The sequence below is a fragment of the Sparus aurata genome, chromosome 6, assembly GCF_900880675.1.
Source record: "Sparus aurata chromosome 6, fSpaAur1.1, whole genome shotgun sequence".
NCBI lineage: Eukaryota > Metazoa > Chordata > Actinopteri > Spariformes > Sparidae > Sparus > Sparus aurata.
Window position 1 is genome coordinate 35,239,887 of NC_044192.1, and position 15,271 is coordinate 35,255,157.

At 44.8% G+C, this 15,271-nt stretch overlaps 1 protein-coding gene across 5 annotated transcripts in view; it reads right to left on the reverse strand.

Moving 5' to 3' along the window:
- The window catches only part of LOC115583819 (dihydropyridine-sensitive L-type skeletal muscle calcium channel subunit alpha-1-like), a 277,692-nt gene that overhangs the window by 86,093 nt on the left and 176,328 nt on the right, over nt 1-15,271 (reverse strand). For all 5 annotated transcript variants that reach the window (XM_030421006.1, XM_030421010.1, XM_030421011.1 and 2 more), the window contains 4 exons: nt 14,621-14,647; nt 14,408-14,533; nt 14,243-14,308; nt 11,702-11,793 (listed from right to left, as the gene is read on the reverse strand). In XM_030421006.1, the coding sequence (XP_030276866.1) occupies nt 11,702-11,793; nt 14,243-14,308; nt 14,408-14,533; nt 14,621-14,647 (311 nt within the window). The remainder of the gene's footprint in view (nt 1-11,701; nt 11,794-14,242; nt 14,309-14,407; nt 14,534-14,620; nt 14,648-15,271) is intronic.

Sequence of the window (15,271 nt, forward strand, 5' to 3'; positions counted from 1 at the left end):
AATGTTCTGTTTCTCAGACTGCCATTTTGGTCTTGGTTGCAGTGTAAACAGATATTGCTTACGCCAATGGTCCCAAAATGTGTTGGCCAGACTCTGCACTAGCTTCCATTGTGGCTTATGGAGGTCTTTGTTGTCCAATCCTTCAGGATGAGTTGGAAGAGAGCCTGTTTTGTGGGTGAGTACTGTTGCAGGGGTAAGTATGAAGGGTTCTTCCGGATCTGTGGACACTGGTCCCAAAGGCCTAGAATTCACAATAGCCGTCACTTCCGCCATCAAAGTGGAAAGGACCTCATGTGCAAGACTTGGAGATTTCAATTGGAAGAACATGGAATCCAAGATTTTCCGAGTGATCCCGATGATCCGTTCCAACAACCCCCCCATATGTGATGCATGGGGTGGATTAAAAATCCAAACACATTCTTGATCTGTGAGGAATCTCTCCACTTTTGCTTGATCAAGGTTGGAAAGCATGTTCAGTTCACGACAGGCTGCCACAAAGTTGGTTCCCCTGTCTGACCGTATCTGCTTGACTGGCCCACGGATAGCTATGAAACGCCTCAGTGCGTTTATGAAACAAGAAGCGTCCATAGACTCAATGACTTCCACGTGAATAGCGTCCTTGATGTTGTGTCAGCTCGTGATAATGCCTTATCAACAGAGTCGCAATATGGTGCCGCCCTGGGAGTATGATGGGATTCTTCTCCTCATGTTCAATCTTTGCCTGAGATAGTCGCTCACCTACCCTCAAAAGGCCGTTCTCATCAATGGTAGGATTCAGTTTATGAATGGGACTGTCTCTTGGTATATCCTTATGATCTCTGATACACTGAATTTCTTTTGCGTACATTTCTTCCTGCACAGCTTGAATTATGACATTCTTAGTTTGTGTCAGAGCATCCACAGTGTAGGCTTTTCCACAATGATGCCAACCAGACTCCTGAGTTTTGTCCTTCTTGAAGAGACGAGCTATGTGTATGAGGCATGTGACGGCCCGAGAGAGAGACTTCCAGTGAGAGAAGCGCTCAAAGCGCTGTGACTGAAGACCGACCTCTCTGGCGGCAGTACTGAGAGTTGACACTTGGGGACGGATCTCTACATCGTCACTAACGTCTACGAGGTCAAAAGTGTTGGTACTAGAGGTGATTGACTCTGGCTTCGTCAAGAATGCTGGACCTGTAAGCCACGTCGAATCCTTTAAACGAGCTGCTGGGACAGACCTTGTTGCGTGGTCTGCTGGATTCTGCTCACTAGACACATAGTGCCACTGTTGTGGGTGGGAGCATCTTCTTATCCTTTGAACTCTGTTGTTCACGAAGACATAAAATCTGCACAAAGTTCGAGCCGGGGAATAGAATAATCAGAACGAGGAGCAAGCTTTGCTTTCCCAAGGATGAAGCCTGAGTGGTAACGTCCATCCCCATCCAAGACCCTCAGATAGGCAACCGCGGCCACGGCCTTCACAGAGGCATCAGAGAAGACACAAAGCTCTCTGCGTTTTGCTGACTGAAGAGGTGCTTGCATATAAGGCCTAAAGACCTGAAGATGCTGGAGTTCTTTTCGTGACTTTCTCCATTGTACCCACTGTTCCCCTTTCTCTGAAGGCAGTGGAGTGTCCCAGTCACAAGCACCCACTGTGAGGTCTCGAAGCAGAGCTTTTCCCTGTATGAGGACTGGTGCCGCGAAACCAAGGGGATCATATAAACCGTTCACTGTAGATAGAACTCTGCGACGTGTGAATGGTTTCGTGTCACTCGACACTTGGAATGTGAATGTATCACTCTTGAGGTCCCAGCTGATCCCGAGACTACGTTGGATGGGTAAGGAGTCAACACCAAGACTCAAGTCTCTGAGACCACTGGCATGATCCTCAGGAGGAAATGCTCTCATTACAATTTATGTAACCTCAGGTTAGACCGAGCTAACATCTTTTGTGTTCTTTGTAGAAGATCAACGGCAGCCTTTACGGTGGGTAATGACTTCAACCCGTCATCAACGTAGAAGTCCCTTTCCACATATTCCCTAGCATCCGATCCATACTCCGACTCTCCTTCTTGTGCCGCACGTCTGAGGCCATAAATTGCAACAGCCGGAGAAGGGCTATTACCGAAGATATGAACCTTCATCCTGTACTCAATAACTTCCTCGTTGGGGTCGTTATCTTTGTACCAGAAAAAGCGCAGGAAGTTCCTGTCTTCAGGTCGGACATGAAAGCAGTGAAACATATGTTGTATATCTGCCGTAATAGCAATGGCCTCTTTCCTAAATCGAAGGAGAACTCCGAGGAGGCTGTTGTTTAGGTCCGGACCAGTCAAAAGGACGTCATTCAGAGAGACTCCGGTATACTGAGAGCTCGAGTCGAAAACGACCCTGATTTGTCCGGGTTTCTTTGGATGGTATACTCCAAACAGAGGTAAATACCAACATTCTTCGCCTTCTTTCAGCAGAGGAGCTACCTCGGCGTGGCCTTTTCCAAGGATCTTCTCCATGTACTCAAAGAAATGATCCTTCATTTCAGGATTTCTCCTGAAAGAGTGTTGGAGTGATCTGAAACGCTGCAATGTCTGTGTTTTGTTGTTGGGCAGACGACGTCTTTGTGGTCTGTAGGGGAGAGGAGCGACCCAATTTCTCTCTTCGTCTTCATACATACTCTTCTCCATGATGTCGAGAAAAATGGCATCTTCAATAGAAGGGGCCAACTTTTCATCATCCCTCATCCTCTTGAACACATCCCACGCAACATCCTTTCCATTCTCTTCTCCAGGTAAGTGTGTGTGAGCAGCTGAGTGGAAAGCTGGTGTTATCGAACCTCTCTCTCACATTGTAAAGGTTAGGACATGGTTTGAAAAGTGACGGCCGTCCATTTTCATGAGTGTTCGTAAAGAAAGTGTTCACTGAATTATCAGGCTTGTGAACCTTCCCAATGCAGACATTCCCAACTACGACCCACCCTAAATCTAGCAGCTGCGCATAGGGAGCGTTGTGCGGCCCATTGATCTGCTTCCGCACTTTGTGTATCCTGATAATGTCCCTACCAAGTAGGAGCAAGATGGGTGCTTCCAAATCCAGCTCCGGGATGTGACTGGCTATGGCCTGCAGGTGTGAATGGCCGAGGGCAACTTGTGGCGTGGGAATCTCTGACCGGTCATCAGGGATCTGGTCACACTCTATCAGGGTTGGTAAAGGGAGTATGACCTGTCCGTTCATGGATTCCACGTTGAAACCCTGTACCCTTCTCCCCGCCGTCTCAACTATGCCAGCGCAAGTTCTTAGTGAGTAAGGTGATCTATCAGCTTTGATGTCAAAAAGGTTAAAGATGTCTAACCTCACTAATGATCTGTTGCTTTGATCATCAATGATCACGTAGATTTTGATCGCCTTCTCCCTCTGACCATTGGGAAAGATTTTGGCTAAGCAGATCTTAGAACACGATTTTCCAAAAAGGTCTTTACCACAAACCTAAGTACACCTAGATGACACTGCATCTGTAGGCATGTCGATTTTGTCTTCCCTACCACTCTCCTCAGGAGGAGTGGAGGCTTTTGAGGGCTCTTTGGCAGGCCCTGGGTGTAGTGCTGAATGATGTTGTTCGCTGTTGCATTCAGTACACTGAACCCTCTTTTCACAATTTTTAGCTTGATGTGTTGTTGATCCTACACACCTAAAGCAAACACCATTTTGTTTCAGAAAGGTTTTCCTATCTTCCAGGGACTTCTCTCGAAACACACGACACTTATGCAAAGGGTGAGGTTTCTTGTGTATGAGACAGAGCTTTGTAGGATCAATCTTTGTCTTCTGCATGTCATCTGTTGGAGAAACATCTGGAGAGAGTCTTGTGGACTGAAATAGGCGCTCTATTGGCTGTCTTGAAAGTGTGTCTTTCGGGCTTGGTGTTGTCAGCAGTTGGAAAGAAGAAACTTGGGTCATTGCGCATTTTTGCTTGCTGACAGATAAAATCAACAAGGACAGAGAATGGCGGAAAGGCAATCTTATATTGTGTTTTATATGCATAACCCAAGCTCATCCATTTTTCTTGTAAGCCAAATGGTAGCTTTTGCACAATGCCACTAATACCTCGTGCTGTATCTAGATATGCGAGGCCTAGAAGAGTCCCTTCCGATTTTGCTGCTTGGAGTTCCATCAGTATATCCCCTAGCTGCCTGAGCCTTGTAGTCTTTATCAGAGATCTTTGGGAAATTGTCTACTCTCTCCAGTAGCGAGTTTTCAATGACCTCAGGGGCTCCGTAACATTCATCAAGACGTTCCCAAATCATCAGAAGACCTTTCTCGGGATTGTTCACATTTACAGCTCAAATGCGTTTCGCTTGTGTTGCTGACTCGGAGCCCAACCACTTCACTAAAAGATCCATGTTTTCATTTGCTGTCAAGTTGAGGTCCCTAGTAGCATTTAAGAAGGACGCTTTCCATGCTCTGTAATTTTCGGGGCGCTCATTGAACTGTAGAAAACCTGTTGCTACTAGTTCACGCCGAGCCATGAATCTGACAACATCTGACATATTCTGATGTTCCCCTCTGTTCATCTGTTGTGCAGGTACATGGAAAGTCTGTGCACGTAGGTGAGGATCATCATGTCGATGAATGATACTGGTTGGTCCACTGCTGTGGATCATCATACTGGTAAGTATGAGGCTGAGAGCGATCATATTCGCCTGATTGCTGCACATAGTTTTGGAAGGAGTTGCAAGCCACTTCTTTTTTGGTAAAACATTGTCTGTTCAGGCTTAACTTAGCAGCACTTGCCATATCAGTTGTGTCTTTTCTATCGCTTGTTTCATGCTGATGAGAGAGATCCACTGTGGCAATAGGAATATTATCCGTATGCGGCCCACTTTGCAAAGGAATTTCTGGTGGTGAAAGGTCCATGTGCTGTAGCTCTGGTGTAAGTTGTTTAGCCTGTAGTTCAGCTGGTTCTTTAACGTACTCTTCCACACGCTGTGAGTCTCGCGACTGGCCTCCACATAGACTATGGGATTTACAGCTAGACCTTTTATAACCTTCAAATGCCGCTGCTAAGGCCTCTGCCTTGGCTAAAGCAACTGCTGCAGACCTCCGTGCGTCTAATACACCCAATCGTGCATCTAAACATGCCTTTTCTGCATCTAAATGAGCTTTTGCCATTTTCATCTCCATCTCTTTTTCAGCAAACTCCACTTTAGCTTTAGCTGCTTCAGCTTCAGCTCTAGCTCTCAGTGCCGCTGCACTACTACTACTAGATCGGCTAGAGCGCTTGGATGCTGAAGATACCTTTGATCTGGTGACAAAGGAATGATTCGATGATGTCTCCCTTTCGTCCATGGTTTTACCTGTCCACAAACTGCTGTGCTGTCGTTAGCCTTCTCTGCTGTGACGATGTAGCAGTGGAGCTGGTCTGATCCGCTGTAGATCAGTCTTTCTGGAAGCTGTCGTTTTACTGTTCTGTTGCTCTCATGCTCCCTGCATGAGCTAACAGGCAGCTAACTCCACCTCCAATCACCACGAGAAGTCGATGTCTGATTCAACTTGTTTATTGGTCATCAAGAGGTGGGTAAAACTGTAAAATATACAATGCGGTAAGTTGTCTGTACATAGACTGTAAAAGAACACACATCACATGTAAACATATGTACAAAATAATAAAATAAATCCTCTTATTTGTATTCACAGGAAAAAACAACAAAATAAGACCTTCAAGGTAAGTATTAATAAACGATACTACATTCACGTCCACATGTAGTTTACAATCAACAACTTAAAACATGGCCCATTCACATGGTTATGTATTAACCAATCAAATATGAATGAATTACTCTTCATATGAAATATTACTTGGACAAATAATAAAGAAGATGCAAGATATGAATCAGACCAATGATTTGCCTACCGACAATGCTCTTTAAAGGCTGACATGGAGCGGATGTTGGTGGATGGAGGAAGAACACACACGGTCCTCCATGCTCTCCTCCATGCTCTTCTTAGCTGAAATCTCGCAAGACTTTAGGTCACAACTCTACTCAACTCACACACTACTTCCTACAAACATAACACTAGGGGTGCAGTCATCTGCGGGGGGCGCCGAAAACGGGGGAGGAAAAAATACTAATAATAAAAAATAAAAATAATATTTTTTACTAGTGCATTACTACTATTATTTCGAAATATTAAATTAGCCCACAGCAAGACTATTAAATAACGGAGAGGTCTTTTTTCTAGGTTCTGGCACGGTGCACTGTACCTGTCCTCTGTGAGGGGGGCGGGTCGAGAGGCGAGTGGCCTGAATCTGACTGGACCGAGACCCCAAGACCAAGAGAGAGATTTACTGATACTGTAGCAGAACCACAAGGTCCAAAAGACTGAAACCATCTGGCACTCAGTGAAGGAATAGAAGGAAAGAAGAGGAAGAAAAACGTGAAGAAGATACAGGTACAGTAACATCAATGTTATGAAGTGAATTCAATTACTGGCAATAGTTTAATGATCGTAGTTGGAGCAGAGTGTTAGCTTGCTAGCTTACTTCGGACGATAGCAGCATTGTTTAATAATCAATAAACAGCTGCGTCGACGTGTGTTAATGTTACTCCACTTAAATCCATCCGGGACGTTTGGAAAGTTTAATGTTAGGCCTCTTCAGGTGTTATTTTAACCTGCTGGCTGTGTTTCCTGTTTGTAGGTCACTTAAAATGCTATTAGTTTTCCATCCCCTTTGTAACAGGGTCTTTGTAAGCCTTTGGTTTATTGTGTCACAGTTTATGTTTGTTAAAGTTTACATCAGTGTTAAAGTGCTGTTAAAGTGTATTACTGTTAATACTCCACATCTTAGCTCTCCCATATCATTCATAGGTGAAATATATACACTGCACTTGCACTCTGGTTTGACTGAATTGTATTGTAATGACAAAGTTGAATGAATCTCATCACATTTTCATTATTAGTCTATATTAGTCTTATGTATAGCACACATCAAGCATCTGTTGTTTTTTTCTTATTAAAATGTAACATCCAGTGGTCACATATACTTTTCTTCTCTCTTCAGATGCACTTTAACATATTTCACCACCAGCCCAGTGACACAGCATCAGGACTAAAAGCTGCACCAACAGACCTGCTGACTGGACATCTCTTCTAACTGACACAGTGAGATGAGAGCTAGTTCACAGAAGAAACATCTTTGTTTCCCAAAAACAAAGATGGGAGAGTGTCAACATGACTTTTGTAACAGAAGCCGTTTTTAGACAGAGCACCAAGCCGCCAATTTGCCTGTCCTTTTGGCGACACGGTCCGCGGTTTTAGGCAGAGGGCGGCAAATTGGGGGTCTGCTGTGGTCTGCCGATTTTCCGCCTCGCAGGGTAACACTTATTTTCGACTCACCTGCTATCTAAGAACGAGGCGTGAGGTGCGCAGAGGTGTCAATGACCTGCACTGTTGTGCGACCCACAGCCGGGGAGTTTAAAACCAAGAAACAGCTGATCACAGCAGTCAGTCCATCATTTCATCCGCGGACATCAAGATGAACAACTGGACAGCCGCTGAGATCCAGGAGATGCTAGCGTCTCCTCTGTCTCTGTAGCTGTTTTGTTGTGTTAGCTTGATGTTGTTTCGGAAAGCTAAGGACGGTCGCTACTGTCAAATTAAAAGCCCCTCGCTAAGAACCCAGTTCTAAACTCTAATGGGGTGCAATGTAAAGCTCTTATTTTGAAGACAAATTTATGTCACCGTTCACAGCCCAGCTTCGAGCTTCAAGTCACGTCACATGTTTACGCCTTCCTCAGAGGCGGCTTTTGGAAAAGGAGGAATATTACGCCTCTGTTTTAGAAAGACAGGTTGGCACATTGCCATCCTTACCTTGGAGCAAATGTGCCGCCTTTTCTATCTAAAAAGGGCTAGAGTCTTAGTCAATGGGGAAAAAAACTAAAGAAGCTGGCTAGAGGTTGACCGATTAATCGTTTTGGCTGAATAATCCGCGCCGATAGGACGTTTTACAAACTATCAGAATCGGTGGAACTTGGCTCCGATAGTGGCCGATGGCTGCAGTTTTTTGCAGCAGGGCGGGGCAGCTCTTCACACACACACACACACACACACACACACACACACACACACACACAGAGCATGGGATAGAGAGAGACGTGTGCAGTGGCAGCAGAGAGAGGAGAGAAGTGACCCAGGTGGAGACGGCGACACATGTTATTGTAAGTGCAATAAAACCTTCACGAGTTGAAAGTCAACAAACCTCCTTGGCAGAGGCAATAAGTACCACTTGTTCAACAAGCGTAAACGTGCATCATATTTCAGCATAAACGGCGACATTTCCACTGGCATGTTTTACACAACCACAGTGCTTGTTAAGCTAACAATTAACAGCTTGTTAAGAACACGCTAAAATGAAAGCTGTCCGTAATGCAGTCTGGTCATCTTAGTTTGCCATGAATCTTAAAATTTGCCAATTTTTTGTAAACTTTAACTGCTGGCTGAGACAAACCCCCCCGATTTGTTTCCAGATATTACGGAGTTAAGATAGTGACTTTGCTGTTGTAAACTCTACTGTTGCTGCAGTGGAAACAATATGTACCGGTAGTTATATTTGAAATATAAACAAATTCCTGTTCTGAATTTATTCTTTAAAAAAAAAAAGATGATTGAAAAACAAACCATTCTTTAGTAGTAATAAAGAACAGGACTGTTAAGAGTATGGATAAGATAAAAATAAAATCCTAACATACCATCCCTAGCTGGTTAGTGGTTACAGCCTGACTATGGGAGAATGAGAAACTCACAGTTCAAATCCCTTCACTATACGCCTTGTTTAACCAGTGTTTTTTTGTGATTATTATTTTTTATGGCACACAGTGCCATCATTCACAAAAATGTGAAGGATCACTTAATTTCCCTCCCCCCATATTAAAGTGCAACTTATATTGGCCGATTAATCGGCTATCGGCTTTTTCCTGCTCCAAACTATCAAACTAACTTCCACCTCCACCCTGTCCATCACACACTCACAATGCACTGATGACGTCAGGTGCGCTGATGACGTCACCACTCAGCCTGCCACAGCAGACCTGCAATCTCCTCCAGCCCCTGCGGAGGGTCAGGTCATATCTCTCTTTTTGCCTTCTCCCCATATGTCTTACCTGTCTAACCTTTTTCATCATTCCTCTCTTTCACTGTGTGAAGACTGCACAATCATCCATACAATCATCAATACACATGCATCCCCCCATCCCAGAATCCTTTCCTCTTCTCTTCCTTTCACCCCACGAACCTACCTCCAGCAGCTATCCCCAGTTACTAATTTCCAGCAACGACTACCAAACACTCCACTGTGCACACAGCCACTGCCCCTCAGACCAGGTGTTGTCCACTGCTAGTTATCCCCAGTTTCCTCCCTCCCCCTCCCATTGTTTCTACAGCGTCCCTTACCAGCAGACCCGTCGCTCTATCCATATTCAACTACACGACCACCAGCAACTTCACTCTGGCTTCTGCCACCACTCTTATCCATCCCCCTTCAGCTGCATGACCCTCATCCATTTCAACTTCCCTCAGGCAGCAGATACTATTAGGGCATCGACATTGACCTCGCCCTACATTTTCAGCCATCCATCACCCCTCCACTACCTCCAGGGAGCTCCCCACAACCAGTAGTGCAGCCCGGCTCAGGCGCACCTTCACATTTTAGGGAACTCACAGCAGTGGAGTTCACCTCGCCTTCTCCCTTTAGCGGGACACCATCTGCTCCATTTCCCCAATTGCAGGGCCGTGCTGAATGACTACCTTTCCACCATCTTGGACCTGGCTCTGCAGTTCGGTGGCACAGGTTTTGACAATAACAATGTTCTTTTTTCCTCCCAAGCTGCAGACTGTCTCCATCAGTCCAACCAGTACACCTACTGAGAGCCCTGGACTCTGAGCTCTATTGCTGTGTGATTGCGGCTAGACCCCCCCTTCCCCATTTACTGTATCGGCCCTATCAGCATTGCAACACAAAAAGTCTGAAAAAAATCATGGATCATTATAGACCTCTCTTCCCCCCATGGCACCACCATACCAAGCATAAACGGCCTCATCCACAGCCCTGACTATTCCATGCATTACACCACCATCACCAATTCCATCAACCTTATCCATCTTGCTGGCCATGGCACCTGGTTGCCAAAAGCAGACATCACCAACACATCCAACCAGAAATTCTGGAGATTCTTTGACATATCTTGATTTTTTGATATACTTTGCAGTCCGCTTCACCTTCATTCTCAACTCAATATTCAATTTTCTCTCCAAAAGCCCTTTGCTGGATTATCCTTCACAGCCACAGCTGGCCTTATGTCATCCACCTCCTGAATGATTTTTTCACAGTCACTCCGCCACCCTCCCGATCAGCACAAGGTCTTTTCAACAAGATTGAAACAGTCTTCCACCAACTTGGTGTTCACCTTGCCACCCAAAAAAAACAGAACCAGTACATCCCTCAGTCTCCTCTCCATCACCCTCAATTCAAGACCAAGACTCCCTCAAAACTGAGATGATAATATGTACCTCCTTACTCACCGATGCATCAAGTGCCGACTACTCTCCCTGCTCAGATACCTCAACTACGTCATCCCCCTGGGTCGATCCTCCATCTCCCACCTACTATCCCTGTCTTCCACCATTCCATTCCTCCACGACTACATCACCCTGGACGACTCCTGCAACATGCAGCTGAGAATGTTGCGCAACATTTTCTCTTCATGGAATGGAAATTCATACTTTTACGATGAGCGATTTACTCGGCCAGAGGACATCCAGCTATACAAAGACGCTGCACCCTCAGTAGGTTTTGGAGGCTACTGGATGGTTCGCCCCCAATTGGCCCCCAGAACTGTCCTTACTCTCCCCGTCCTCTGCCCTCTACAAACTATATCCAGTCATAATCGCCACACTTCTTTGGGGGAACGAATGGTCTAAAAAGTCATTCTTATTCAATCAGACAACCTCATTGCTGTCAACAAGCCTACAACAGCTACATCCACCTCAGCGATATCTGCTGACCCCATTGCCATCCCCAACCTCTACCCCCCTTTCCTTCATCCACTGACTTCAACCCCTTTTCCTCTGTCCAACAACCTGATCCCCCTTCCCTATCCTTCCAAATTCTTCCACCAATTCAGATAAACTACCCCAACGCTAAACTATGTCATGGGCTTGTTAGTGAAATAACACCAGCAAAGAATGCATGTCATTTGTAAACTCAGAGCAGTTTGTTGCAGCCCATGCTGTGGCTTTATAAACACATGATTCAACCTATTATGCTGTCCTGTTGCATGGTAACCATCTCTAATAAAAAAAACAATTACTACTACTGGCATCACACATGCTCCCAAATTATCTGTAGCACTGGACACTTGTAACCTTCATAATCAACACTTTACTTCTATCTGGTTGGAGGTCTAGGACCTTTAAGGGAAGAAGAATTGCCTTCAGTGGTTTTGTCTCTTTTACCAACACTTTAATAAGCATCTTGTCATTTGAGATGTGAATGTAGACATTAAGATTGTGATTATTTTCTGGAAAACAAATTATCTCTCTGGGACAACAAAAGCTAAATCAAAGACCATTTAAGTGATCCATTCAATAACACATGGAGTAGTACCAGCAGGGGTGTAACAGAGTGAGTGCATTTTTGTTTTTTAATTTTGGGAGCCTTAACAGAGGAAAACTGACCAACCTGAATAACAGCAGAACAGCCTGTGGAAATGTCTGGAAGTTGTTGTTCCTGTTGATGTATGTGCCATCAATCAATGCGATTTTACCAAATATCTGCATAAAAAAGAAAGTTATTTGGTAACATGCTTGCCACTTGCATGTTTACACATTTGACCATTGTCTGTCAACCAGTTCTAGTATTGTTTCTTTTATTCTATTTCCATACTTAGACCAAGCGGCACTATTTTATGCTTTAGATTGTAATTACTTTTTACTTACACAAGTTTTTCTTTTCATATTTGTGTGAAAATTGCTGATGCAGTCTAAGATCTATGAATTTGATTGCCAACAACTACTTCACTGTAGAGCTGGTAAATACGGTTCCTTTTAAGGATTCGAGTCATTATGAGTCACTCACTAAATTGAACCGGGTTGTGCGAGTCACTTGTCACTTGAGTCAGCAGCCGTTTTTAGACAGAGCACCAAGCCGCCACTTTGCCCGTCCTTTTGGCAGCTCGGTCCGCGGTTTTAGACAGAGGGCGGCAAATTGGGGGTATGCTCTGCTCCGTCGATTTTCTGCCTCGGAGGGTACACTTATTTCCGCCTCGAGCGCTATCTAAAAATAAGGCGGAAATGTGCAGGCCTCTGCGTGAGGTGGGTGGAGGTGTCAGTGATCTGCACTGTTGTGCGACCCACAGCCGGGGAGTTTTAAAACCAAGAAACAGCTGATCACAGCAGTCAGTCCCTCATTTCACCCGCAGACATTAAGATGAACAACTGGACAGCCGCTGAGATCCAGGAGATGCTAACATCTCCTCAGTCTCTGTAGCCGTTTTGTTGTGTTAGCTTGATGTTGTGTCGGAAAGCTAAGGACGGTCGCTACTTTCTAATAAACAGCCCCCCGCTAAGAACCCAGTTCTAAACTCCAATGGGGTGCAATGTAAAGCTCTTATTTTGAAGACAAATTTATGTCACCGTTCACAGCCCAACCTCGAGCTCCACGTCACGTCACATGCTTACGCCTACCTCAGAGGCGGCTTTTGGAAAAGGAGGAATATTACGCCTCGGTTTTAGAAAGACAGGCCGGCACATTGCCACCCTTACCTTGGAGCAAATGTGCCGCCTTTTCTATCTAAAAAGGGCTAGTATTGCATAATCACCATGCGAACGCTTGTCAACGTCAGTCCGGGGGGGGAGAGACAAGGACGGACAGACAGACGGTCATCAACTCCGTCAGCCGGGGGACGGACGGACACTCATCGCCGTCAGCCGGGAGCTCCTAGCCGTCAAACAGGGGGCGGCCGGATGCTCGTCACCGTTACGCGCGGAGTATAGCGGCGCTGACCTAGCGGTATAGCGGCGCAGCGCCGCTGTTCCACCGTCTGGGGAGAACCCTGGTAAGGGTCCTGCGATGAGCTGGCGACTCATCCAGGGTGTACCCTGGCCTTCACCCATCGAGTAAACTGGATTTGGCCCCAGTAAGCCCCGCCCCCCTTAGGGCGGAAAAAAAAACGGCAACATCCCGCGACCCTCACGAATAAGTGGAAAGAAAACAGAACATCTATACACCAAACCTACAGTAGCTTAGGCTACCTGCAGAACATTGCGTATGTTATTTCAGGTTCTCAAATAACATACACAATATTCTGCAGGTAGCCTACAACAAAAGCCATTCTTCCACTTCTGAAAATCCGAAGTGGAAGAATGTACTATGACAAGGAAGTCCAAACCAGAGACTTCATACCCTCGTCTGCTACTCATTCAGAACGTAGCCGGCTGTTTGCACTATCCTGCTCTGACTCAAGTCGTGGCCGTTTCTGGCATCGCGGCTCTCAAGGTAGTGCTACGAGCTTGCTACGAGTGCTAGCTTGCAAGCTTCGGTGCCGGAAACACAGCCGATTCGTAGCTTGCGAGCCGCGATGCCGGAAACGCAGCAGACTCATAGCTTGCGAGTCGAATTGCCGGAAACGCCCACGAGCCGCAATGCTGGAGGCTTGCGTGCTAGTGCTACAACATCGTCGCTAGTAGCTTGTAGCTAGTACCTCGTAGCAAGCTTGTAGCAAGCCTAGCAAGGGCTAGTGGGCTGCACGCTTGCTATGTATACGGCTCTGCGCAACACTATTCATCATTTTAGATTTGATTATAGTAGGACTCAAGTGATTTGAGTTAATGATACTAGAGATTCGCGACTCATGGGTTATTTTAATGAACCGGGTTAAAGATACGGATGAGTCAAGATTCATACGCCTCTACTTAATTGTTCTGTATTTGACAATAAAGACCTTGCCACCAAATTTCTGTCGTAAGTGTTGCCAGGAAACATCTAGCTAAATAGAATGGGCTTCACAAGGTGTTTTGAAATCCTGACAAGTTTTGAAACTGGGAGAAAACAAGAAATTTACTGATTGCAAATTTGAATTAATTGAAATACACACATCAAAGGTTAAGGTCACCTAAAGTTAATATAAACACTTCCCAACCAATAAGAATTTAAAATTCTCAGTGACCATGGTTTAATCGTTAATAAGGGTGTGTGTGTGTTTTTGTGTGGTTGTGTGCTTACCTGCATTCCGACAACAGCGTATATGAAGAACAGCATGAGAATGAGCAGTGCTACATAAGGAAGAGCCTGCAACATAATGACCAATGACACTGTGAGACATAATAAAAACAATCACAATAATAATTCTAAACTACAGGCTGAATGACATTGAGTGATGATATTGACCTGGAGTGATTTGATGAAAGTCCACAGAAGATTCCGTATCCCCTCAGAGCGATTCAAAAGTTTCACAAGACGCATGACACGAAACAGTCTGAAGAATGTGACTGATACACTCATGTTCTCAGAGGACTTGTAAGAGAGAGAGAGGAAACATCAAGTTGTAGCAACTACTAAATTTCACCAAACTCAGATGAAAGAAAAGATAAAGTAACTCACTGCAATTGCTTGCATGGGATCCACTGCCTGTGAAAACAGATTTCTTTCAACTGCTGAATCTGACAAGTGGCTAACAAACACTTTTGCACATTTTCAAAGTTTTAATTATTATTGTAATGCTCATGTTGCAAACTTTGTTAATGTCAACAAAACCTCATCTGATCATATCATAACAAGCAGAACAACGCTTTTATGCAAGCTTGTACAAATGAAAGATAAGAAAAGAAAAAGAAAAATGAAAAAGCAGGTTAAATTGTCACATTGTCAGTTCAATTTAAGGATTAACAGTGTTATTCATAGAGATGCACCGATCAGGATTTTTGGGGCCGATCACCGATCACCGATCACCAAAAGCAGTATCTGCCGATCCCGATATTGCTGATCACCGATCACAGTGTCAAATCCATAAATTCTTCTATATTGTTGTCTTGTGTAACTTTCATATATTTAATTAATGATTTTTCTTAAACAGCATTGACATTGTATTATTAAGTATAAAAATTAGGAGATGAGAAAGTATCATCAATTGACCACCGTTTTATTGCAGGCTGAGGCAATGTGCAATATTTCACACTCTAGAGACTCTCTTAGAGACAACTTGGACTCAGCTTACATAGAGTAACTGTAGCTTACCAGTGGGAATGCATGCAG